This window comes from Carettochelys insculpta, chromosome 4 (genome assembly GCF_033958435.1).
Source record: "Carettochelys insculpta isolate YL-2023 chromosome 4, ASM3395843v1, whole genome shotgun sequence".
NCBI lineage: Eukaryota > Metazoa > Chordata > Testudines > Carettochelyidae > Carettochelys > Carettochelys insculpta.
The window spans coordinates 128,382,121-128,406,112 of NC_134140.1; the positions used below are offsets into that span (position 1 = coordinate 128,382,121).

Genomic DNA, 23,992 nt, shown 5'->3' on the forward strand with positions numbered 1-23,992 from the left:
GGGCCACTTGCAGCTTGAAAAACGCATCCCTTAAATTCTTTTGTTTTGAAGACTGGAAATAGAAACGTAGGACGCTGTGTTTAAAATAACCCTTGTTACCAAATGCTGTGTTTTGGTTTCTTATAGATCCTAATTATGTCATGGCTAATGAACGCATGAACCTGATGAATATGGCTAAACTGAGTATAAAGGGCTTGATTGAATCCGCACTTAATCTGGGCAGAACACTGGACTCTGACTATGCACCTCTTCAGCAGTTCTTTGTTGTGATGGAACACTGCCTTAAACATGGCTTGAAAGGTAAGAATGTTACAGGGATGCCTGCCTGACTTCTCTGGGGTTTAGGGTGACCATATCTCCCATGGCCACATACAGGATGTGGGGAGGGCAGCGCTTCCCCGAGCCTCAGGGAAGGGGAAAGCAGGCTAACCTGCTGGCTTCTTCTGTTGTGGAGAGCATGTACTGTGCTCTCAGGGCAGCAGCTGCACCTGCGCAGCAAATACGGGTCAATATTGCCTAGCACAGGGGTCTGCAGTCTGTGGCTCCAGTCTAAAAAGGATGTGGATGTGCTGGAGCAGGTTCAGCGGAGGGCAACAAAAATGATTAAGGGGCTGGAACACAAGACCTATGATGAGGATAGGCTGAGGGATTTGGGCTTGTTTAGTTTAAAGAAGAGAAGACTGAGGGGTGACTTAGTAGCAGCCTTCAACTTCCTGAAGGGGAGCTCTAAAGAGGAGGATGAGAAACTGTTCTCAGTGGTGTGAGATAACAGAAGAGGAGCAATGGTCTGAAGTTGGAGAGAGAGGTGTAGGTTAGATATTAGGAAAAACTTCTTCACCAGGAGGATGGTGAAGCGTTGGAATGCGTTGCCTAGAGAGGTGGTGGATTCTCCATCCATCAAGGTTTTTAAATTCTGGCTTGACAAGGTCCTGGCTGGGATGACTTAGTTGGGGCTGATCCTGCTTGAAGTAGGGGCTAGACTTGATGATCTCTTTAGGCCCCTTCACGCCCTGTGATTCTTGAAGGACTCCTTTGCACTACCCAATGCTATAATTGCAAAGTTTAAAAAAAAAAAAACTTCTGATTTTTTGATTAAATGGCGAACATCTAAAAGCTCAGTAATGAACAGCTCATATCTAAATAACAAACGATATGTGATCGCAAAAAGTTGGATAAATTCCACTTTAATATGTGCAGTGTGTTGTGGGATATGATACTGTATCTGTGTTTTGATCATGTTGCAATTAATCTTGATTTTGAAAAGGAAGCTTGCGGCATTCCTGCAGTGAAGAGCAACATGCATTTTAAGAAAGGAAAACTGAAATTAAACATGAAATAAAATTGTCATAGTCAGAGGGGTTGGAAGGGCTTCAAAAAAAAAAAAAAAAAGAAAATCGAAGATGAAAACAGAATTTCAAACTGAATGAACCCAGTCCTTCACATTTATGTTGAGCTCATCTGGGCTCCATTTATGTCTCATTTGCAAAGAATTTTACCAACAACAATAAAACGCAACCTCAAGAGAATATATAAAAAGTTTGTGAATGTCAAGCAGTAGACACACATCACATTACGAATCATTGTGTGTGTTGTTCTTAAAATAGGGGTTAGAAAAATGTTTCGTGTTATATATTAAGGACTGTCTCATATTCACATGCATTGCACCTCTTGAATTGTGTACTGAGTTTGGAAAAAAAAATTGGCTCTTGCTATTTTCATTGATGATCCTGGGCTGGTCAGTTTCCCAGCTCCCAGACTGGTGGTATCTTGGCTCCCCCGAGTGGTGCAGCTGTCTGTCTGCCAGGCTCCCCCAGCTGGGGAAGCCTGGCAGGCAGACAAGCCGCAGACTGGCTTCAGGTTAAGTGTAACTTGAAACCACGTATTTTGGGGGTTTACTGTACATGAAATAAAATGGACTGCTGCTCTGGCATCTACTCAGCTCACAAGGGGGGACAAGGTGGCTATGTGCTACCTTTTGCCCCTCTAAACCTAGGTGCTGCTGGGGCTAAGCCAATCTGCATTGCAAGTTTGAGTAGCGTCAAGACTGCTTGATGCCATGAAAGCCCAGTCCCGAAGGACTGTTCTGTTCAGACTTGCTCAGGTACATTGTGCTCCAGAATACTCACTGAGCCAGTATGGCCAGATATGGCTGGTGATGTTCTGGCGACTGTCCTTCAAGAGAATCCTCAGCTGCTGTTGTAAGACAACTTTAAGTCCTCTTGTCTGCGGTGAAGCACTGAGGAGCTGACATGGTAGAATCCAGCATCTGATAAAAATATATATGTTTCATGCACTAAGCCAGAGAGCTAGTACTATTTTGAAAACCAAAACAGATGTTACATATGTGATATATGTTTGTCTTTTGGGGAGGTGTTTAGACTGCTGCTGTATTTTTCATGCCACTGTTTAAATTTGCTTTTTCCAAAACCTAAAGCCCAAATCTTTGAAAGGGTGCACACAATTTTGTGAGTGCCAGTCTTGCATTGTGGAACTTCACTGTGCATGCATATAGGTGTATAAGTACACAAATCCAAAATTACCTGCCTATCTGGCAGCTTATCATTAAAAACCAACCTTATGAGCTACCAGCATGCTGTATTGTTTCAAGTAAACATTTTAAATACATTACACAGGTTCGAATGATCATTGGATAAAAATTGTCATAGCTCTCAGCAAAAAGATTTGAGAATAGATAGGAGAGGGATTTGATGATTTTGTCATGGAGAGAGTTCCACAGAAAAGACCATAACAGTGGCATGCCCAGCCTCTGGTCTGATTTAGGTGTTTTCTTGGAATGATGAGAGAGTCTGTTTTGTTTGGTTTTTTTGGTTGACCTGGGACAGCATGAATTGAAAGAATCTGATCATAGGCATAACCACGGTTAGAAGAGCATAAGGTTGCTTTTTACAGATTCTTTAATTATTATATCCATTTTTTTCAACTGTACATTGAATACAATTGAGTAGAAACTGGTACCGAATGATTGGAGAGAGAATTACTTGCTCAGAAAACTTGATTCCCTAAATTTCTGTTCCTTCTTGTGCATTAGATATGTTGTATTGTTCCTCTTCCTTACTGTAACATGAGTTTTTCTCATCAGTTTCATTAAATTCATAAACTTCAGGGATTATGTGCCTTAAATCTCAAGTGCACTTTTCAAAATGGGCATGCAGTATGTTTTTGATGTTACAATTTGTATATCTAATCAAAAGTTGACAAATGTTAATCACTGATTTTACTGCTTTTGTGAAACATTACTTTCTTGAAACAAAAATTGCAGTTGTTTTGAAAAATGGATAGAAGGTTGTGTAAATTCCCTGTAGTTTCTGTAAGTACATCCTGCAGTGCTATTTTAGTGGTTTGCAGTAGTAGTTATTGAATTAGTAATTCTTAGGCTGGCTATAGGCACAGTAGCCTTTTGGGATTAGGTTTCCTTATTTACAACAGTTGATCATTGTCCACATTGGAAATTGGTATTAAAATGCAAGTTTAGACAAATGAACTCATCCACTTAATAGTGAAAAATTTCAGTCAGGAGTGTGGATATCTAAGCCATTAACTTCTGCTTTCGCGTTAGAAACAGAAACAAGTTGACTATTCAAGTTTATGGTAGTTATGGTTGTGAAAATAACTGCCCAAAAGTAACCTGAATATAATCAATGCAGTGCTGTATACCTAGTGCTGCAGAAAGATGTCTTTCTTGCTTCGAGAGCTATCTATATCTATGCCATTACTAATTTTGGATCAGTTTCACTTCTGTTGATCAGAGTCTCATGAATAGTTGTGAAATTCTCCACCAAATTAATTTCAAGGTGTTGCTTCTCAAAGTTGTGAGCAAGAGTGATGGCAGGGTTTGGGGAGAGGCTATAGGAGGGGTAGAGTAGTGAAGACGCTGTGCTGTTGGAGGCTGCACAGTTGAGTAAAGAGAGAGTTTCTCTCATCCAGTGGCTAGAGAGGATGGAGCTGGTACTAGCAAGATGCTGCTCTGACAGATGACATCACTCCACACCCTAAAGAAAGGCCTGGGGTACTAGCCTGGTATAACTATTATCCCAATTGCAGCTATTGATAAACAGGCTAGTCAGCTCACTTGTACAGTGTCCTGACTCTTATGGATGGGCCCCAGCTACCACAGTTGGTATCTGTCTTTGCTTAGTTAACGTCTGTTTCAAGCCCTGAGCAAGTGCAATGTCCTTACACATACTGATACCAATAGCTCCTATGATTGAACACATACAGAGCAGTCACTTGAACTTCCTACATGCCCAATGTGTAATTTTCAGTTTCTGACTCTGTCCCTGAATCCAGCTGTTTATATTTAATGTCCTTCAAATTGTAGGAGAGCGTTGTCCATGATAGTTCCAAAAACAGAGCTGAAGTTGTGGACTGGACCACCATGCCTCAGTCCTCCTCTCCCTGCCCCCACACTCCTAAGTCCCCAGAAATAGTCCACTCTTCCCAAATATAGAGATGGGCTTTGTGTGGTCCGTTTATTATAAAAGTTGGATGCACGTAAATCCCCCAACCCTAGTCAGATATACCCAGCACAGTCCAAGTGGTACCTTCTGTATACAGCTCCAGCATCCTTGGCTCTCCAGCACTGCTTATCAGCTGGTGTGCAACCCTGTCTTCCCAATGGTGTCTGCACTGGGAGCAGTCTTATGAGGGGAGCCTCTCTTAATCTCCTGGCCTCGTCATGGTTCTTCTGGGTCCAGGTCTCTGGCACTGGCAGTGTCCATGGATAAGCTGCACAGCCCTTGCGACTGGTGTGTAACCCTGCCGTCGCTCCTTGCTAGCTTAAAGCCAGCAGGCAACTCCCTCTGCTGCTCTTTTTGCTTCAGCCTCTTCCAGTGCTGGCTTTCTGACCTGAAGACACTTCTTTTACTGCTCTTCCACCTTCAGCCTTTGCCTAGATCCCAAACAAATTGTGTCTTAGCCAACTCCTCCCCCTTTCCCATGAGAGCCTTCATGGAGGTTTCTGTCCTCTGCAGCTTTCCCCAGAGAGCCTCTCCAGTCTCCTGTATGACACTCACCAGGGCTTTCCCTGACCTTACAACTCCCAGGTGTTGCCTTTTCCTTTTAATTTGCCAAATGCAGCCCCTGGGCTGGCACAGGAGGAGAGCTAGGTCTGCGTCATTCAGCAGGCCAGACACGAATCAGTCTCGCATCTGCTTTTAGTTCTGCTTTGAACAAACTTGAGAACATATTTAAGACAGGACGAATGCAAGGGAAACAAATGGTATATTTATAACTTCTTGTTCTAGCCAAGAAGACTTTCCTTGGACAAAATAAGTCATTTTGGGGACCTCTGGAGCTGGTAGAGAAACTTGTTCCTGAAGCTGGAGAGATCACAGCAAGTGTTAAAGACCTTCCAGGGCTTAAGTAAGTGAAATCCTGAGAGTGTCTACAGTGCTTCAGTAAAACATTTGTGACTTGGTGTTGCAGGGCTCAAGCTGCAGTGCAATGTATTTTGAGGGTAGTTGTTCCAGCTGAGGCTTGGATTCCGGAGCCTCCATGGGAGGGAAGGGTCTCAGAGCTAGGGCTGACTGCAGTCAGTCTGAAAATCAGTGTTGCAACTTTATAGCCCTGCAAGCCTGAGTCAGCTGACAGGCCAGCCATGGATGTTTCATTGAATTGTTTCTGATCTGTTGCTTTCCAAGTAAAACCGTAGCACTATATAGGGTTAGCAGTAACCCGGGGTCGTCTAGTCTAACCCTCTGCCAAGGTGCAGGATTCTGGGGGGCTAAATCATCCAAGACAGACGGATATCCAGTTTCCTTTGAAATCCTCCAGTGAAGGAGTGTCCATAATTTCCATAGGCCTAAGCAGTTAGTTCCATTGTCCTATTGTTCTTACCTTAAGAAGCTTTTCCTGAGATTTAATCTAAACCTGATGTAGTTTGAACCAGTGCCTCTTGTGCTGGCTTCTGTGTCTTCTTTTTATTGCAGTCTTTCAAATATGTGAAATAGTCCAGATATCACCCCTGAGTGTTCAATAGAGATTAAACATACCTAGTTCTTTCAGCCTTTGTTCACATGGCTTGCATTCCAGCCCTTTGTGCTCATCTTTGTCACTTGCTGCTGTGTCCTTTCCAAATTCTGCACATCCTTTCTATACAATGGTGACCAAAACCAGGCACAGCGCTCCAGCTCTGAGTAAAGTGATACTGTCCGCTCCCATGACTTAGATGCTATCAGGGCTGGCGACAGACTTAGCTGGGCTCTGGGCAAGGGGAGTTGGCAGGAGGGGGTGTCTGAAGCTAGCCCCTGCCCCGCCCCGGGCCTTCAGCGCCACCCAGATCATGTCCCATAGGGCTCCAGCAGCAATTTACAGTGTCCAGAGCTCTGGCTGCTGCCACAGTAGCGACCCAGAACCCCATGCTGTTTTAAATCTGAGCCCCAGGGAAACTGCCTCCTTTGTCATCTGTCTTCCTCCCTTCCCACCCTACCCTTCTGGTCAATGGCCCTGCACGTTATGCCTCCATTAACGTACCCAGGAATGCATTTTTTTTATTTTGGAACAGCATACTGTTGTTGATTTGGTGCTGTAGCTTTAATTATAAGTAAGAGATGAAAGTGAAAGCAATTATCAGGGCTTTATCTGCAGTTTCTAGCTAAAACAAGAAACCAGTTCATAGTGGAGAGGATGTTTTCTCATTACAGAAGAGCAAGAGGGCTTCCTGAACCACGGTACCCTTGGCACCAGCAATAAATGAATGTGGAGGTACTAGAAAACAGGCCTTAAATATCTTTTTATTTTGGCTTGAGTGGCATTAAAGAGGGAATGTTTGAAAAAAGAGGAGTAATGTTAGATAAGAATTTCCCATGATATCATAGAGCACTAAAGACACAGGTGATTTTTTTAAATGCTTTACTTTTAATTAAAATAATATTTAAATTTTTTAAAAAATTACGACATTTAAAATTTTACCACATTCTTTTACTAGTGACCAAAATAGCAAACAAAATGTTAGATTGCATTAGGGAGACCAGAAGAATTCTGGAAGTATGGCATCTTTAATATTAATACCATAAATACTATGCTCAGTTTTGTTTTCCCATTTCGACAAGAATATAACAAACAGAGGCTGTTGAGGGAAGTGCAACAAAAATGAATAGAGCCCCAGGAAGACTTCCCCGTGAGGAGGAAGTAAGGATTGAGACTACTTAGTTCAGAGCAGTGAATGGGTGATGTGACAGAGGTATATAAAAGAACACATCCTATACAGAGGGCATCTCCTGCCTTCATAGGTGAGCTTCTAATCTGGAAAGATCCATGTGAATGGAACCTTATGCCCCCTGGTTTCACTGGAACTCTATACAGAGTTTGCCTCCATGGTATAGCTGTAGGAACAAGGCACCCATCCCACTTAATTTACTTTTCCCATGGGTCCTATTAATGACACGTGATTTCTGGGCCCCCTGCCCCCCCTTTTTTTCCTTCACCACCTACTTCCTTTCTTCTCCGCCCTCATCCCTCCTGCCTGCTATATAAACCCTGGATTCCTATTTTTGCTCCAAATCTATTGAAGTAGGTATTACCCATGAAAAGTCATTACCTAATAAATAAAATTGTTAGCCTTTAAGGCACTACAGGACTGCTTGTTTTCTGTTAGAAACAGGGCGCATGGGCTGGTATGGTCAGGAAGAGCTCTTACTTCTTGGAGTTTTATAAAAGAACAGAGGGACAGATACAATTCAAACTGATAAACCAAAAAAAAAAAAAATTCCAATCTTTATCCTCCTATAAACTGATGTCATTCATTGTTGCAAAATGTTACCATGGCTCAGAACATTGCAGCATTAAAAAAATGATTCTTTACTAGAATAACAAAAATCTTAAGTTACGCTAGTTGAGGTAAGAAAATGAAGTCCTTCACGTTTCATTTTATAAACCAGTTGACTGAGTGTAGGATCTGAAAAGTAATTTCCCTCTAATCATGCTACTGTTCATATGGGGAATTTAAATCTTGTTGGCGACATGTTTGTCACTGAGCCACTGCTTTGATCCAGCATGTCAGTTTCTCTATTTCTAAAACTGTTCACGCTTCACCTGTTGGCCAGTGTGGGGGAAGGAAGAAAGTGTGAAAGATGAATCATCAGAATCAAAAAATTTTTCAGAACATTGCCCTGAGAGAACCATATTTAGTCAGTACTCCAACTCTCTTATCTGTAGATCTCTGACAGGCTGAGGATTGCTTACCTGAGAGAGATCTGGATGCCCAATGTTAAAGTCCAGAATCAGTGTGGCTAATTGTGCTAGTAACTTGACAAGTATAACAATTACATTTGATCTGTTTCTAAATCCATGCCACATAACCTGATTTTTCTGAATGCTTCTAATAACAGTTGTATGGTCAAGCATTGCTAGCTTTTTGCAGAAATGACACCCAAGAGGAGAGAAAAGGGAAAATGGGAAACAGAAGAAACACTTCTGGTTGTATGGATAAACACTGTATGTGGGCACTTGCAGTTGCATACCCAAATTTTCACTATTGAAATTGCTGAAAACTGCAACATTGAAGTATAGACTGGAGGGATTTCAAGCAGAGTAAGATATTAAGGCTTGGGTGTGTAATAAAATGTGAATAATTTCTTTGGTTTCTGGGCATTGGTAGGACACCTGCGGGAAGAGGAAGAGCCTGGCTTCGACTGGCCTTAATGCAGAAGAAGCTTTCAGAATACATGAAGGCTTTGATTAATAGAAAAGATCTTCTCAGGTGAGCGGTTCTTCCTCTTGAATCCGAGAGTTTCATTTTATTCTCTGTCCTCCAAGTGATGTAGGTCCATTGCACCCAGAGAACGTTTTATAATGCCTTTTTGTTACTCTGCAACACTGAAATAATGACTGTACTTACACTTCCATTTTGGGACAGTGGCATTGGAGAAACCAAGATCTTGTTTGGAGTGATGGGGAACTGTCTGGCTTTGTGCTGTCAGTGCAAAAGCCATTGTCTTCATTATTGTAATTACAGCATGCAAAAGATCCAAACATTTCATGTATTACAAAGAGGTGCTGTACCATAGATAACTGTGTACAGTGGGGAGGCAGTGCAGTCTGTACCTCAGTTTCCCCTTCCATAAAATGGAAATTCACAAGGTGCACTACTCATCGTTTTTCTGGCACCACCTCCTGGTCCCTCGGGGGATTAGTGCTCAAGATCGACACCCCCTTCAGTGGCTTGCTCCTTATTGCTCTGTTGGTGTCTCTGGTCTTCAGGTCTTTTCTTGCCCCAGAAACCTCCACATCCTTCTCCTCTTCACTCAGCTCTCCAGCTAGGTCACTTAGTGTCCATGACTCTCCCTCTTCCTGTGGTACTGGGTTGCAATTCTGTCCCTCCCGCAGTGACCTGGGGAGGTTTCCTGTTCGCTGCCCAGCTGGTGCGTGGATTCCAGCCCGCAGACTGTGCAGCACATAGCCAAAGTCTGCTCAGTCCCCAACCTTGCTGCTTACTCCCTTGGTTACTTCTGCTTTTTGGCATGCTCTTCCTTATTCCAGGGTCTGCCAGTTTCATCAGGGAGTAACTACTTTTTCCCAGGCCATGTCTGTCACCAGCTGTCTACCTTTATAGGTCCTCCTTCTTCCTTCCAGCTGAGCCTGCATACTGTCAATCCCTGCTCCCTGGCTTTTCCTCCAGGTCCAGCCTGAGGAGTAATTAGGCCTGGTTGGCCATCTTAATTTCTGTATGGGATGAACTCCCCATCAAAGTATAATGATACTTTGTAAAGTGCCTTGAGATCTATGGATGAAAACTGCAAAGTAGTAGTGTATAGTGGCCTGCATATTTTTCCTATGAGGCTTTAGTATTTTAGTATGTTGAATACTTATTTTTAATTCCTTCAATTATGTTGCGTTTGGCTGGGGAAGCTTAAAATTACCGTTAGGGAGATATAGAATGGGCTAGTGTAAGAGGGGAAGTTTACAATAGTGTGAAATTAGGATAAAAAGCTAACGTTAGGTTAGCACAGGGATTGGCAACCCCTGGAATGCATGGTACTCCTGGCATGCGAGTAGATTTTTCACCCTCACGCGCAGGGCTGGGGCCAGAATTCCTGCTGCAGCGCTCCCATCATGTGCTTCTGGAGAACAGGGTGTCCCTGGAACAGAGGTGGGGGTTAGTGCCAGAAATTGGGATGAGCCCTGCACAGTCCCCAGCCTTTCCTTCTCCTTTCTGTCCTGCATTGGTTTTGGATTCCCCCGGCTCCGAGTATCTAGCCTGCCCATCTCCCTCCACCTCTGCCCTGCATTAGCCCCCAATTCTCACCCATCCCCCAGCCCACCCATCTCATTCCTCCCCTGCCTTGCATTAGCCCCCGATTTCTCATGGACTCCCAGCCAGCATGATCCTGCCAGGAGGCAGATGATTACCTGCCCATTTCAGCTTTCACTTGCTTTTTTTGTAGCCCTTGTTTTTTTCAGAGAATAACTTGAAAACCAGATTTCTGCCCGAACACCAGGCCCTGTGCAGGACCAAACATTGTCCATTCCATTACTGCATGTCTGGCGTTCTTCTGCTAATAGTCTGAATAGACTCAGGCCCCAAACCTCTAGTTCACTGCAGCCCACTTGCTTGTTGGCAGTGTTCGTGATCCAGCCCAGCATGCCACGATGCACACACCAGTCCAAAACACTCAGCCCACCTTGCTGCAGCATAACCTATCTCTAGCCAACCCCATACCCCAACCTGCAAAATAACACACAAGAACTCAAAATCAGAGAGAGATGAAGGAGGCTGCCCCCGAAGCAGCGCAACCCCCCCCCCTCCCCCGCCTCACTCTTCTTTCTCCCCGCTCCCTGGGCTGGGCCCAGTCCTGAAGGCTATCCAGCCTACCACAGTGACCTGTGGCTGATACCTTTTTGTTCCCCTTCAGAGCAGCCTGATGGCACTCGGACCAAACTTAAAGGTCAAACTCAGGTACTCCACCTTGGAAATGTTGCCTGCCTCAAGTGAACGTTTGTGACAGTTTTGTTTTTAAATTGAAAAATAGAGTGGTATTACATAAGTTGAAGCTGGAAACCTGTGACCTGTTTGTAGTAAATTACCACGTGTAGGACATACCTTCAGAGCTAAAATACCTCCCTTGTGTTGTGCCTTTGTCTCACATTCACTGCTTAGCAAGTTTTGAGTGCCTCCTTTTTAGATGTGTGTGAAGTCAAAGCAGCAGTATCTTGAGACCTATGTCTGCTGTACAGCAGCCTGCTAGCCAGATACAAGGGAAGGCTGTTCACATTTTATTTTTCTTAGAAAATTACAGTGCAGGAGTGTAATGCGTAAAGGGCTCATGCCAATTTATCTGTCTCTCTTCAAACTCCAGCTTTTTTTAATCGATTTAGTGATGTAATGCTTTTTACTTTCTTTTGGTGCATTTTGCAGTGAATTTTATGAGCCCAATGCTCTCATAATGGAAGAAGAAGGTCACATAATTGCTGGCCTCCTAGTGGGTTTGAATGTCATTGATGCAAACTTCTGCATGAAAGGGGAAGATTTGGATTCACAGGTATTGGATATTAATAATAGTAATGCTATATAGTTCTTTAGTGTTTCTGGGATGATTTTCTCTCATTGAAATTATGCTGATTTTTGATTGTATACTTTTAGCTTATATGAATTAAATGGAGTATATTAAGTTTTTGATTCTGGAATTGCATTGGCTAGAAATGGTGAAACTGGGTTTCACAGAACTCTTTCTTTTCTTAGTATCTTATTTGCTGATTCTTATTCTACCTTCTTACTTTAATATTTGTCATTAGAGGGGAGTCATATTGTACTGAGTCATCTAGTCATTTACACACAACATCTCTTTTTTTTTTTTTGTGGGAGTATTGACAGAACATTTTCCACTGTTACCTACCTCACAGCCGTGATCTGCCTCTCGCTGGCAGAGTATTGATGTACCTGTTCCCTTTGTTAATTTGTTTGTTTTTTTTTAAATGACCAGCCTGAGAGACCATCCTTTCTGTTTCTCGCTCCTCGCTGTGATCTGCATACAGGCCAGAAACAGCTGAGTGAAACAAAGAAGAGGGAAATGAAAACTGAGAAATGAAGCTGGGAAAGAGAACTAAAAAGACAGGGAATGTTGCTCTGACCAGGGGCAGGAGTATTAGTTTTTTCAGGCGTGTGTGTCAGGAAATTGTTCATTGCAGCTAACAAAAGGGAAGCGAGCTGACATGCATGTTTGGTTCAGCTAATGTGGCTGGTGTGTATAGGAGTGTGTTGATCAAGATCTGCTGTCCTTCCCTCCTTCCAGTACTCCACTTGCATTACAAAGGGTTGCAAGCTGACCTTTTGCTTGACCTAGCCCTCGTTTTTATCAGTTCTAGGTAGGTGGTTGGTATAATGGATTTATCTTAGATTATAAATTATAAGAAACATGTTGATCTTATAAACACACCCATGACACTGAAATATGTACGTAAAAAGTAATATTTAGGAAGAGTTAAGGAGCCATATGTAAAATACTAAAATCTTCCTTTGTAGGTTGGAGTTATTGATTTTTCAATGTACTTGAAGGATGGGAACAGCAGTAAGGGCAATGAAGGGTAAGTACAAAGGGAAACTTGTGTCTTTTTAATTGGGGGTGTTCCTTTTTAGGTAGTATTACATGTTGCCCTGTAATCCTGTAGTTTTAATTAAAATGGTGCAGTCATGCTGAAGCCCATTTTGGTTCTAATTATAGTTCTGGGGTGGATTTCAGAAAACTTAAAAGGATAGAACAGGAAAGTATGCACAATCTGAGAGACTCAAGCAGCAATTGAATCAGAGCATTTTACAAAGCAAAAAAGGTTCAGAGATCAAACTGGTGGTAGGCCATTTTCTAGAGCTCTTTCTGTCTAAAAACCATTGTTTTTTTTTTTTTTCCCCGCAACCAATTATATGACCACTAAGAGAGGTCTTAGGTCTCATGCCTCAAAAGTGGATGCATATGAAATAAATGCCCCATAGTGTAATTGAAACTGACTACTTATTGCATTAGTTTGAGTTCCTCTACCTCCATATAGGCTGTGTCTACACTTGCCCCCAGCTTCAAAGGGGGCAGGGTAATCAGGGCCACAGGAGATTACTAATGAAGTGCTGCGGTGAATACGCAGCATTTCATTAGGCTGATCTTCCTTTGTGGCAACTTCAAAACATCAAACTGCAAAGTGCCAGCATGCGTAGAGCCATGGGCGCTTAAAAGTGTCCCCGCTACTTTGATGTTCCTTTCCTCCTCAAAATAATCTCCCGTGGCCCTGATTACTATGCCCCCTTCGAAGGGGGCTATATGCATCTAGACATATAATAATGCACAGAAACAGGAATACAGGGCGATACAAGATGTGAATATGGCTTGCTGTCCTTCTGAAGCCCATTAAATCCTCTTCATTAATCAAAAAATTATATTATTTTTCCATTAATTTGGTGTTAGCTTGATTCTTTAGAGTGAGGCAATTTACATTTTCTTGTATATGCCATTTTTAAAATTAAGTTTTTTATTTAACCTTTCATACTGGAAATGTATGAAACAGTCTGTTTTCAGCCTTCGTTGAGCAGATCGTGGGAGGGTGACTTTGTTTTGTTAAGAATGAAGGCACTACGCAGAAAAATATGGGTACTTGTTTATTTGAATTTTCTTTTGCTAATCAGAGTGTCTTCCATGATTGATTAGGCATTCAGTTGTGCAAGTTATACACACTTTGTCCTTATAAAGGTTTTACTGACAACTTGTATGAAATCCAAAGTTTGTAACTAATTTGTATAAAAATAGAGAACACAGCCATACTTTTTAATATCCATCTTTGTCACAAGGAGTCTACAAATTCCTCCAATATAATCCAAACATTTTGCTCATGTTTAGATACTCTTAGAGACCAGTCTACCCTCAGAACTTTAAAGGTGAATATCCTTGCTCTTAGAATCTGTGAGAGAGGGCAGCAGAGAGAAATAGTTTCTCTTTCCTCTCCCCTTTATTGGCTGAATGATCCCATTCCACATTCTAATTTTCGTCTCATGTCAGTTATGAAGTAATAGCATATCTGTATCGCCTCTGCCTCAGACTGTCACTTCATCATAATTACACTTTAGATTCCATGCCAGCAATCCGTACTTCGAGTGACAGCTGCAACAGATCAAGATTGAAGGGACATTTGTTGGCAGGGGAGGATGGATGAGGTAGAATTAGCTCTGCCTGGTGGTCCTGGCCTTTCTGCTCACTGGTGACTGACCTTCCCTTCTGCGAGTAACAGTGGCCTCTTATAGGCCTTGGGAAACACCACAGTGACAGAACTGACCAGAATCTGAAGGACAAAAGGCAAGCTGGCCACGGACTGTACTGGAGCCATTTCTATGGTATCATGACACAGTCATTGCTTGTAGCTTGGGAGATGAACTGTATATCTGGTGGCACTGAATATTCACTGTTTCTGTTTTACAGCGATGGCCAAATAACTGCTATTTTGGACCAGAAAAATTATGTAGAAGAGCTCAATAGACATTTAAGGTAAAAACTACTTCTGTTATGATCTGATCTAAGCTACATAAAATGATAGTTATGTTTATTTTTAAAATAACGAGTAGCTTTTTTGCTTTAATTTCACAGTGCCACTGTAAACAATCTGCAGGCAAAGGTGGATGCATTAGAAAAATCCAACACAAAACTTACTGAGGAGGTAGGTGTAACAGAAAAAGATGCATCTTCATTGCCCTGTGGAGTTCAGAATTAAGACAGAAGTAGTATCTATTTCTTGAATTAAGCTGTAACAACTGTTAAAGGTGAACTGGAAAGCTGAAATAAAAACTGAGTGAAGCACAGAACTGTGTTGGTGGTTGCCACTAACCAGGCAGTGCAGAACCCTCAGCAAAAGCATGCTTTTTTAAAATCTACTATTAAAAGAAACATATTTTCTTCTCTCTGAGGTCTTACTAATACTTTCTGCTTCTTGGCTTGCTACCACACTACGTTTTGATTTAAAAAAAAAAAAAAAACAACCTCGAGAGAAACACAAAATTACCATGGTAAACTTCAAATCGATTAAAAGCTGTCTAATTTGTAGGGCTCCTAAACGGGTAATCCTCATCAAACAGGTGTGGTGTTAGTGCAGTCTCACACAGATCAATTGTAGGCCTTATGCTTTTTACTGTTTTTAAAACGATATGGCAAAAACAAATCTTCACTGGTAAAGTTTGCAGATGACTTAACAGTTGAGGTAGTGGTAGGTAACGAAGAGGATGTATCTCTGATAGAGTGTGATATGACTCAGTTGCTAAGTTGGGTATAAGCAAACAAAGCATTTTAGTGTTTCCGAGATAGAGGACTCTGTTCTTGGATGGTTACTCTGAAGAAGCTTTGAGGATTATAGTGGATAACTAGATGAACAGGAGCTGACAGTGTGACATTGTGACCAAAAGGGCTACGGAACAGAGAGGTTGTTATACTCTGTATTTGCAGCTACTGCTGGAATAATGTGTCCAATACTGGTGCTTACAATAGAAGAAGAAAGTTGTTAAATGATAGAGTTCAAAAAAAGAGCCACAAAAATGATTAAAGGTTAAGAAACATGCCTTAGATTTGAGGAGCTCAGTCTATTGTCATTTTTATCTTAATGAAGAGAGAGAGTGACTTCATCACATTTGTACGGATGTAAGGCAGAGATTGTAAGGTAAAGATTGTTGATAATGGCCTCCTCAGTTTAGCTGACAAAAAGATCTGACGAGATCCAATGTTTGGAAGTCAGTGGCAGTAATTGGTCACTGAATCATTGGTAGATGCTCCATCCTGGCAGCCTTTAAATCACATTGGATCTTTTGCTAAAAGATCTGCTCTAGTTTAAACGGGAATTATTTGGGGGAAGTTTTGGGCCGTAGTGGCCTTGGAACCTGTGAATCTGTGAATCTCTTCAGCAAACTCAGAATTTGTGAAGAAATTTTCAGAGTATGTTTGTTTAAAAATGTTTCTTTGATTAAAAATCTGCTTCTGTGTCAGCTCTTACTCAGTGTTGCCGTAGTGTAGAAGTGTAATGATTTCCTGTATCTGCTCAAAAGTTGTTCAATATAAATAAAAATTTCGCTCCTGGGCAGAGCCCCTGCAAATCCATGAATATCTGCAGTTCATTTTTGCAGTCATGGATGCAGATAGAAATTTTATATCTAGAACCCTGCATTTGTGGATAACCAATTTAAATCTGTAGGCTGCATGTGGCTATCTACAGATCACATCTGCAGATGCAAATGCAGATAGCAATTTTTTATCCATTCAGAGCTCTACTCATGGGCAGAAGCTATCAGAGGCAAGGGAAGCCAGGTGTGACTCTGCCCCCAGGTCCTCTCCTCTGTTTCAGTGCAGCTACCTCCAGTTTCCAGAGCCAGGAGGCTCTGGGGGCTTCCTGCCCTCCCAGTGTTGTGGGGCGGTGGGGCTATGTGTGCTCAGAGGGGTGGGGATAGGTTTGGGGGCCTGCCCAAACCTCAGGCAGCAGGGGCAAAGCTGAGGACTTGCCTCCCACAGCCCTGAGTTCACTCACCACCTATGCTGTGACCATGAGAACCTCCACAGTCTTGCCACTGAGGTAAATCAGTACATAAATATAGGTATAACTTTTTTTTTTTTGTTTTTCTCATTCCAGATAGCTTTATATATCTGGTTAGTGAACAGCTCCACAGATACATAGTCATAGGGTGCCATAACAAGTGTAAAAAGTTTTTGCAGCCTCTCCTGTAGCACCCAGTTTTGCTAGTGAAGATTCTCATATCAAACTCATCACTTTCTCATCAGAGTGCCTCAGCACCTTGATGTACAACTGCTGTAAATAGCTGTTATCCAGCCAAGTGAAACATCAGCATCTTAGTTACAATTCTCTTGCTTTGTTTATAGCTGGCAGTTGCAAACAATAGGATTATAACTCTGCAAGAAGAGATGGAGCGAGTTAAAGAAGAAAGTTCTTACCTTTTGGAAACTAACCGTAAGGTCAGCATGTGTATGTTCTGAATCTTTCTTTTTCTTTAAGTGGGAATTGCACTTCCTTGTGCCAGTTGGACACTCATTATCCTATTCTGTCTTTTTTTCTGAAATCAAGGGGATCTTCAAAGCACTGTTGCAAAGTTTTTACTCACCAGATAAAAGATGCTGATATCCGCTATGGAATCTATTTCTACCTTTAAAGTTATAAAGATATTTCAACACTTCGTCACTTTCTCATACTTAAAATGCTGTTATAGACATCCTCAAAATGGTTAGACTGATGATAGATGACAGCATTAAATAACGTGTGTTGGAGGAGGAAAACAGTAATTGCAGCAAGCAATTTCCTTGTGAATTAACTTAGTGAAGGCAATAGATGTTTGAAAGTGGAAGAAGCACATCAACAAATATAAGGATTCTGTAAGTTGTATTTCTACTTGATTTTGTTCTCTGTTAACTCTAGGTAAATAAACAAGACAGAACTGCAGATGGACTTGCACTGAGTGAAGCACGAAAACAGTTAAAGGAGGAGACTCAGCTCCGGCTGGTAAGCTTGGTCTAAACTCGGATTTCGGTTAAGTATTAATGTTTCATGTAATCATTCATAGTCTAACAATCATCTTTGGCAAAGGGTATGTATTATGGTCAAATACCCAAGTAGGGTGACAGCATTCCAAAGTGCTTTACTTAATAACCATTTCATAACCTTGTTCTCCTTGCTTCATATCAGTGTACTTACTAGAACTAGCCTAGCATCACACAAAAAACGTGCTCTTAGCTTCCGTGTTTTCTGTTTAAGAAATTTAAATAACCACTAGTCTGCAACCTGAATGCTCGTCATGTATTGTTACACAGCACATAAGGATGGGGAAAATGGTTGAAAGGGGCATTGTGAAAGAAGAGGGCTGTGAACATGTGAGTAATGAAAAATATAAACTTGGCATTAGAATCGTGAGCCTAAATAGAGCTTTTTGATTGTTTGCCAATGAAGCCATATACGTAGCTGTAGTACTTGGCAGATAATGGCATATTTTTTTCCTTAACTTAATAGCTAAGTTCTATTTATCATGACAATAAGACGTTCACAGTGTTGCGTATGTGTTGATGGGGTGAAGGGTAGCATGGGCTATCACACGTTGATTCACTTGTGTTCTCGCCAGAAGGATTGTTATAAAACCTATTCTGTTTCAGGATGTGGAAAAGGAACTAGAGGTGCAGATTGGAATGAGACAGGAGATGGAGCTGGCCATGAAGATGCTGGAAAAAGATGTTTGTGAGAAGCAGGATGCATTAGTGGCTCTCAGGCAACAAGTAGATGATCTCAGGGCACTAAAACATGAACTCTCCTTCAAACTGCAGGTAGGAAAGGAAGCCAATGAAATGGTCCCTTTGTAGCTGTGGCATGGAAGAACGAACAATACTCCTTTGTGTATCAGAAAGTCATTCTGAGGGAGGAAGATCATCACATTACATACCTTTTCCTTTTCCATCTCCTAATCTCACTATGGATGTCACTTCATTTCTTCCACACTCAGCCTGCATTGAGGCTGATCTTCCTAATTGACGAAAACTGAATGTGACTTGGTCTGGAAGCTGTAAACCCTGTCCAGAGTCAGAGCCTGATCTGTCATATAGTTGTGTATTCTGTCAGTACGAAGGTCAGGCTCAAATGTGTTTTAAAAATTAAAAAGGAAAAGCCCACCAGGTGCAGGAACTCAAGAAAAAAAGCATCCCTTGGTATCTTAAAAACTTATCGACTGAGTAGTAAGATAAGCTAGCTGTAACACATGACTGTTTGAGAGATGTTGAGTAAGGGTGTGTCAGCAGCATGCTCTCAATCACCTACTATTGTGAGCAACTTGCATAGCTGGTCAGTGTCCTCTTCTGAGCCCTTTTTAATATGCTAAAAACTAAGCAGCTGGATCGTTTGCCAATACTTTTGGGAGATGGTGTTTGGGTAAGCTCCCTGTCTGCAGCCTTTCACTTTTATTAGTGCAGTTAGCTGTGTACAAAATTGTATAATCTCCTTTCTCTAGACTAGAGCACAGGTTTTAAATAATTGTGGAAACAAGGAGAATGGTGTGGAGATAGCAAAAATTTTCAAGCATCCTCTGGTTTTAATTGCATTGGCCAATTTAAACTCTGTCATCCACAGTCACAGCTTATATGAGGTTTTCTTCTGTGCTCTCTGCTGTAACACACTTGATATGGTATATAATGGCAGAGTGAAATCATTTGTATGAGTACAAATTACTATGGAGAGAGAGGATTTCAAAATCACTGCCCTTTATCACTACTTCTTCTGGGAAACAGCCTGCAGTAAAACCAGTGTTCTAAAGAAAAATGATCAAACCTAGAAGTAAACACACACAACTCTGCACATATTGTACAAAGAAACAAAACCATGATAGTGTCTATCCAGTAAAATGTCTACAGTTCCACTTCACACTGAAATCTACTCAAATAGGTTACTCAGATAAAATCGGACACTTCAACTTAATTTTAAAACCACACACGGAATTTGCTGCCAGAGGAAGGATGGTTCAAACAAGTGGCACTCTTATACCACACCAAATAAATGATAGTGTGGTATTGATACGTACTACATCAATAGCGTATACCCTGCAGTTCAGATATATTTGTGTATAAAAATAAAATTGTTTACTTACCAGAACATGGGGAAATGCTTGTCCCCCACTATTAATCTTTGCTGCTAATGTTTGCTCTTTGAAATGTTCCCTCTTACCCATGTTAGTCTCAACATTTGTATTTCGTTTTCCAGTGTAGCTTATTTCATGTTTACCTCTGCTTTCTGAAGACATTGCGTAATTTTCCTTTCCAGAGTTCAGACCTGGGAGTAAAACAGAAGAGTGAGTTAAACAGCCGTTTAGAGGAGAAGACAAATCAGATGGCGGCTACTATTAAACAGCTGGAACAAAGGTAAAAATTAAATGTCTATTTTACAATAAAAAGTGTCTGTGTGGTATGTGATATATATGTTTTGCAGGTGCAGAAAATTCATATTTTTACACAAACTTGTTACATAGCAATAAATATCCTCAACATGCTAAGTATTATTTCAGTGAGTCCTTTTTTGTTTTTTAAAAAAGTCTGTAGTTATTATTTTGAGTTGCATTCAATGGCCTACGAGTGCTTTCATTGAAGTTCATGGCAAATTCCCACTGAATATCATTGGAGCACAGCTGGCCATTAAAACAGTGGATCATATCCTACTGCTCTTACTCACCTGTAGAGTCCCATGGAAGAAAGTAGAACTACTAGGATGAGTAAGAGAGCAGGACTTGGCCCTATAGCAGTAACTGTGTGATAGACTGGTAACTAGAACATATTTTGGGAGCTTTGGAAAATCCTCTATAAATGTGAATATCCCACTAAAATACCAGTTATTGTAACTGTTTGTTTGTTTTATACATACAAACAGAACATACAAAGCTTATATAAAAGCTAATGATTGGCCTCCTTGGCAGCACTGTTGAATATGAAGCTGTAACGCTGTATAATTAATTACCTATTACTAATTTAAATGGGCCTGTACAGCACGATTAAATCTGTACAAATGGATGACTCACAGAAGCTTACAGTCTGTATTAGACCGGCACAATAGGGATGGCAATATAATAGTGGCAGCTAGAAAGACAAGGACTATGACAGCGTCAGATCTGAAATTCACTTACTGTTACATATGACTCTGGTTCTATTTGTTAAACTGTCCTATATTAAAAATGGAACCTCCATCTGTGAATAACTGTGAGCACTGTGGTTTCTGGAAGGTCCGAGGTGCAAGAAGGCACATTGAAACTAACTTGGGGTTGGGAGTGGAGAGAACTGTTTCTAGCAGTCAGAGCTGGCAGAGGTGGCTTATGGGAACACCCATTGGTGCAGAAAGGGCATGTTTTCTAGCCTCTGTCCTAATGGTGCTGGCCTCCCAGGACCAATTCTCACATAAGATGAGATGGAGATGAGATGGAGAACCTCTCATTCGCAGAGGGGAATCTGAGGGTGGCATTGCCTTTTCCTTAACATCTTGGAGATGAGCTTCTTGTAGTCAGTGGTTTTCACAGAGGGTTCAGCTGATGTGAATTGACTAGTTTACTGCAAAGTGTCCCCATCGATGCATTCACTCCTTTATGATCCTCAGTGATTACTAGTGGGCATGAAAAACAGCATTATCTTTAGGAAATGTTCTTCATTGGAAATAAAAACAAAATTAAGTGAAATGCTTAGGGTTTTTCTGTAATCATTACCTTATTGTGCAAAAGGATGGGTGTTGTAGTGTGTGTAACTTTCTGAGGTGGCATTCCTGTAGTCTTTTGAGTGACTTAGAGGAATATTTTCTATTTCATAATTGATACAAACATATATTTAAAATGTACTGCAATACCTGTTCAGTTAACTGATGTGAACTTTTCTCTTGCTGGTTTTTCTTTTTTCTATTATTTTTTATCCATTTCCCCCACATCATCTCTCTGACATGTTTCATATAGCGAAAAGGATTTGGTGAAACAGGCAAAAACCTTAAATAGTGCAGCAAACAAACTCATCCAGAAGCACCATTAGGCATTTTTACAACTGGTCGCCTCACAACTCTGACATCAAAACTCAGTTATGACGGGAGAAACTTATGAATAATGAAAAGCAACTGTTCAAGCGTTAATTGTCATTTGAGGTTGATTTGGAATTTGCTGAATTTTAAAATCATCGGCCTTTTCTTTCTAGAGATAGAAAATGTGGTATAAACTCCCTAATTTGCCATACAACCTTTGTTAAACTTTGGACAAGTAGACTAGTAGATTCATGAGGAAAGCATAAGGCATGAGAAATGGTGTGGTTTTGTATGTACCTTTGATACATAAAGTGTACAACACAAGTCTTCAGCGTGAATGGGTACTAGGTGCATGCTTCATGCCAATATCTGATTCCAATTTTAAGGAAGCCAGACTAGTTTTCTGATACCCAGTTGTGAAGCAGACAAAGAAGACGTGTCCCTGGAAGTAGTTGAAAGTAGTTACATGCGTATCTAAACCATTACCTTTTCACTTTTGTTCTTTGGTTTGAACTCCAAGGCAAGAACAAATTGTTGTTACATCCTAATATCATCTCCCCATGAAGACCTAGCCAGTCCTTGTTAAGTAAGACTGCTGGCAACATTTTTGCCTTAGTGAATTGGGTTGGGGAGGGAAATCAGCCATAGATTGCTTTAAACTTCATGTAGACAAAATTAGTAAGTAGATGCCTTAGAATAACATTACAGTAAAACCTCCATATCTTTCCATTGCCTTCTACCTCTGCCATAATTCCCTTTCAAAATATACTGCAATTTTTCCTAACTTGAGGGAAGCTGAGGAGAGAGTAATTTTGTTGGTCTCTCCACTTCTCAGAAAAGGAATAGTTACACCTTTTAGAAAAAATATTCTGCTTTTTATACCTTAGGGTTTAAAAAAAAAAAAGTGTGTGAGAGAAAGGAGTGAACAAATAATAGTTTGCTGCAGGCTAGTCCTTATCTCAGGGTAGCTAGCCTACAATTTTTTAAAAAATTAACTGCCTTTCACAATAACATTTGTTACATTTGCTTCTAAATTTCTGTTGCTTAAATTTCCTGAGAGTTCTGGCAAAATTTTAATGAAAGAGCTAGGAAAAAAATCATAAGCTTAACATCTCACTTCAAATTTTTTAAAATTGCAAATTGGAATATTGTAAGTTAGTGTCCTCTTCCCTATGGTCGCAAGAGGTCACCATGCTGGTCCCAAAGAGGCTTTAGGGTGTAAATAAGTCTATAAATACTTTTGCTTCAAGAAATCAAATTTGAGATTTTTCTGTTTCATAGTTTCTTGTCCTTGTGAATTGCTTGCAAAAATTCTGTTTTGTGTAAATTTCCCACTCTGCCATGAAGAATAGGACTCCTTGACACATAGTGGGAGACTTTTATGACTATTGCAGCTGGAAAAACTATCATTCCCTCTGGACACCCTTAAAAACCTATCAGGCTAAATATAGCCATCCAATACACAGGTGGTCATTACACCTTAGCTTATAAAATTGATGACTGCACAATGACGGACTTTATAAGACCACCTGGAAAATAACACCTTAATATTTGAGGATGGCTGTTCAGTCACATGTCTGAAAACACAGAATTAGCCTTGTGACCTTTTAGTCTGAACTCATTTGAATTCTCTCCAGAATAAAAGCTTTCATCAGGATATCCAAGTGGTTAGTTAGGATGGTTATATCCCCTCATCAAATTCTCCTTGAGGACAATAAATTTTCTCCTATCACAGCAATGCTATAGTAGGACTGAAGGCTTTAATTTCTGGCAACTTCTCTAATATTTGATCCAGAGCATAAGTTGCTGTGGTGTAAATGCCTGTGTGCTTAATCTGATGTGATAGTTGTGGATGAGACCAGGAAAATGCACTAATTCTAAATATAGTAGATAGCCTATGTTGCAAGTTCCAGTTACATGTGTAAAGCTGAAATGTAACGTATACTAAAATAAAATTTGACTTAAAATTCTGTGTACTTGAGGTTTGCTTTGAATATGGATAAAATGTTTTATGTTGATCATCAAATTGCTGTAAACTGTAGTACTAGAATAAAAACATTGAAAATCAGAGTTTCTTCTGCCTGGTTCACCTACATTTTGTCTTTCTTTAGAATATTTTCATTCCTCCCATTGTTGTATCATACGATTTTTTTGGTTTCCTTTTTTGGCTTTATTTTTTGTTTGTTTTAAATTCAGTCTTCCTCCCCACCATGGCTTTTGTTTTATATCACAAGTTCATGTGGCTCAAATCCAGATTGCGACAGGCAGAGAGAGAACGGCAGTCTGCTGAGGAGGACAACCGGCTCTTCAAGCAGGAGTTTGGTGACAAGATCAACAGTCTTCAGATGGAAGTGGAAGACCTCATTAAGCAAAGGTGAAAAGATGGTTTTCTAATGTATTTATTGAGTGTCTTTCTTTGCCAGGTTGGGTGTTGGGGGGGTGGGGGGTGTTTCAACACAAGGGGCATTATCTGAAAATGAGGAACTGCTTTGATATG

General features: G+C 40.8%; 1 protein-coding gene across 6 annotated transcripts in view; it reads left to right on the forward strand.

Annotated features, from left to right (window-relative positions):
* RUFY3 (RUN and FYVE domain containing 3) overlaps positions 1 to 23,992 on the forward strand; it is an 82,835-nt gene that overhangs the window by 42,415 nt on the left and 16,428 nt on the right. For 2 of the 6 annotated variants that reach the window (XM_074993779.1, XM_074993780.1), the window contains exons 2-13: positions 127 to 300; positions 5,265 to 5,382; positions 8,618 to 8,719; positions 11,375 to 11,498; positions 12,479 to 12,540; positions 14,412 to 14,477; positions 14,577 to 14,646; positions 16,845 to 16,937; positions 17,395 to 17,478; positions 18,123 to 18,290; positions 19,774 to 19,871; positions 23,750 to 23,869. In XM_074993779.1, the coding sequence (XP_074849880.1) occupies positions 127 to 300; positions 5,265 to 5,382; positions 8,618 to 8,719; positions 11,375 to 11,498; positions 12,479 to 12,540; positions 14,412 to 14,477; positions 14,577 to 14,646; positions 16,845 to 16,937; positions 17,395 to 17,478; positions 18,123 to 18,290; positions 19,774 to 19,871; positions 23,750 to 23,869 (1,279 nt within the window). Of the gene's footprint in view, positions 1 to 126; positions 301 to 5,264; positions 5,383 to 8,617; positions 8,720 to 11,374; positions 11,499 to 12,478; positions 12,541 to 14,411; positions 14,478 to 14,576; positions 14,647 to 16,844; positions 16,938 to 17,394; positions 17,479 to 18,122; positions 18,291 to 19,773; positions 19,872 to 21,436; positions 23,566 to 23,691; positions 23,870 to 23,992 lie in introns of those variants that run through there. The other 4 variants (XM_074993782.1, XM_074993783.1, XR_012645488.1 and 1 more) reach the window with 3 other exon arrangements.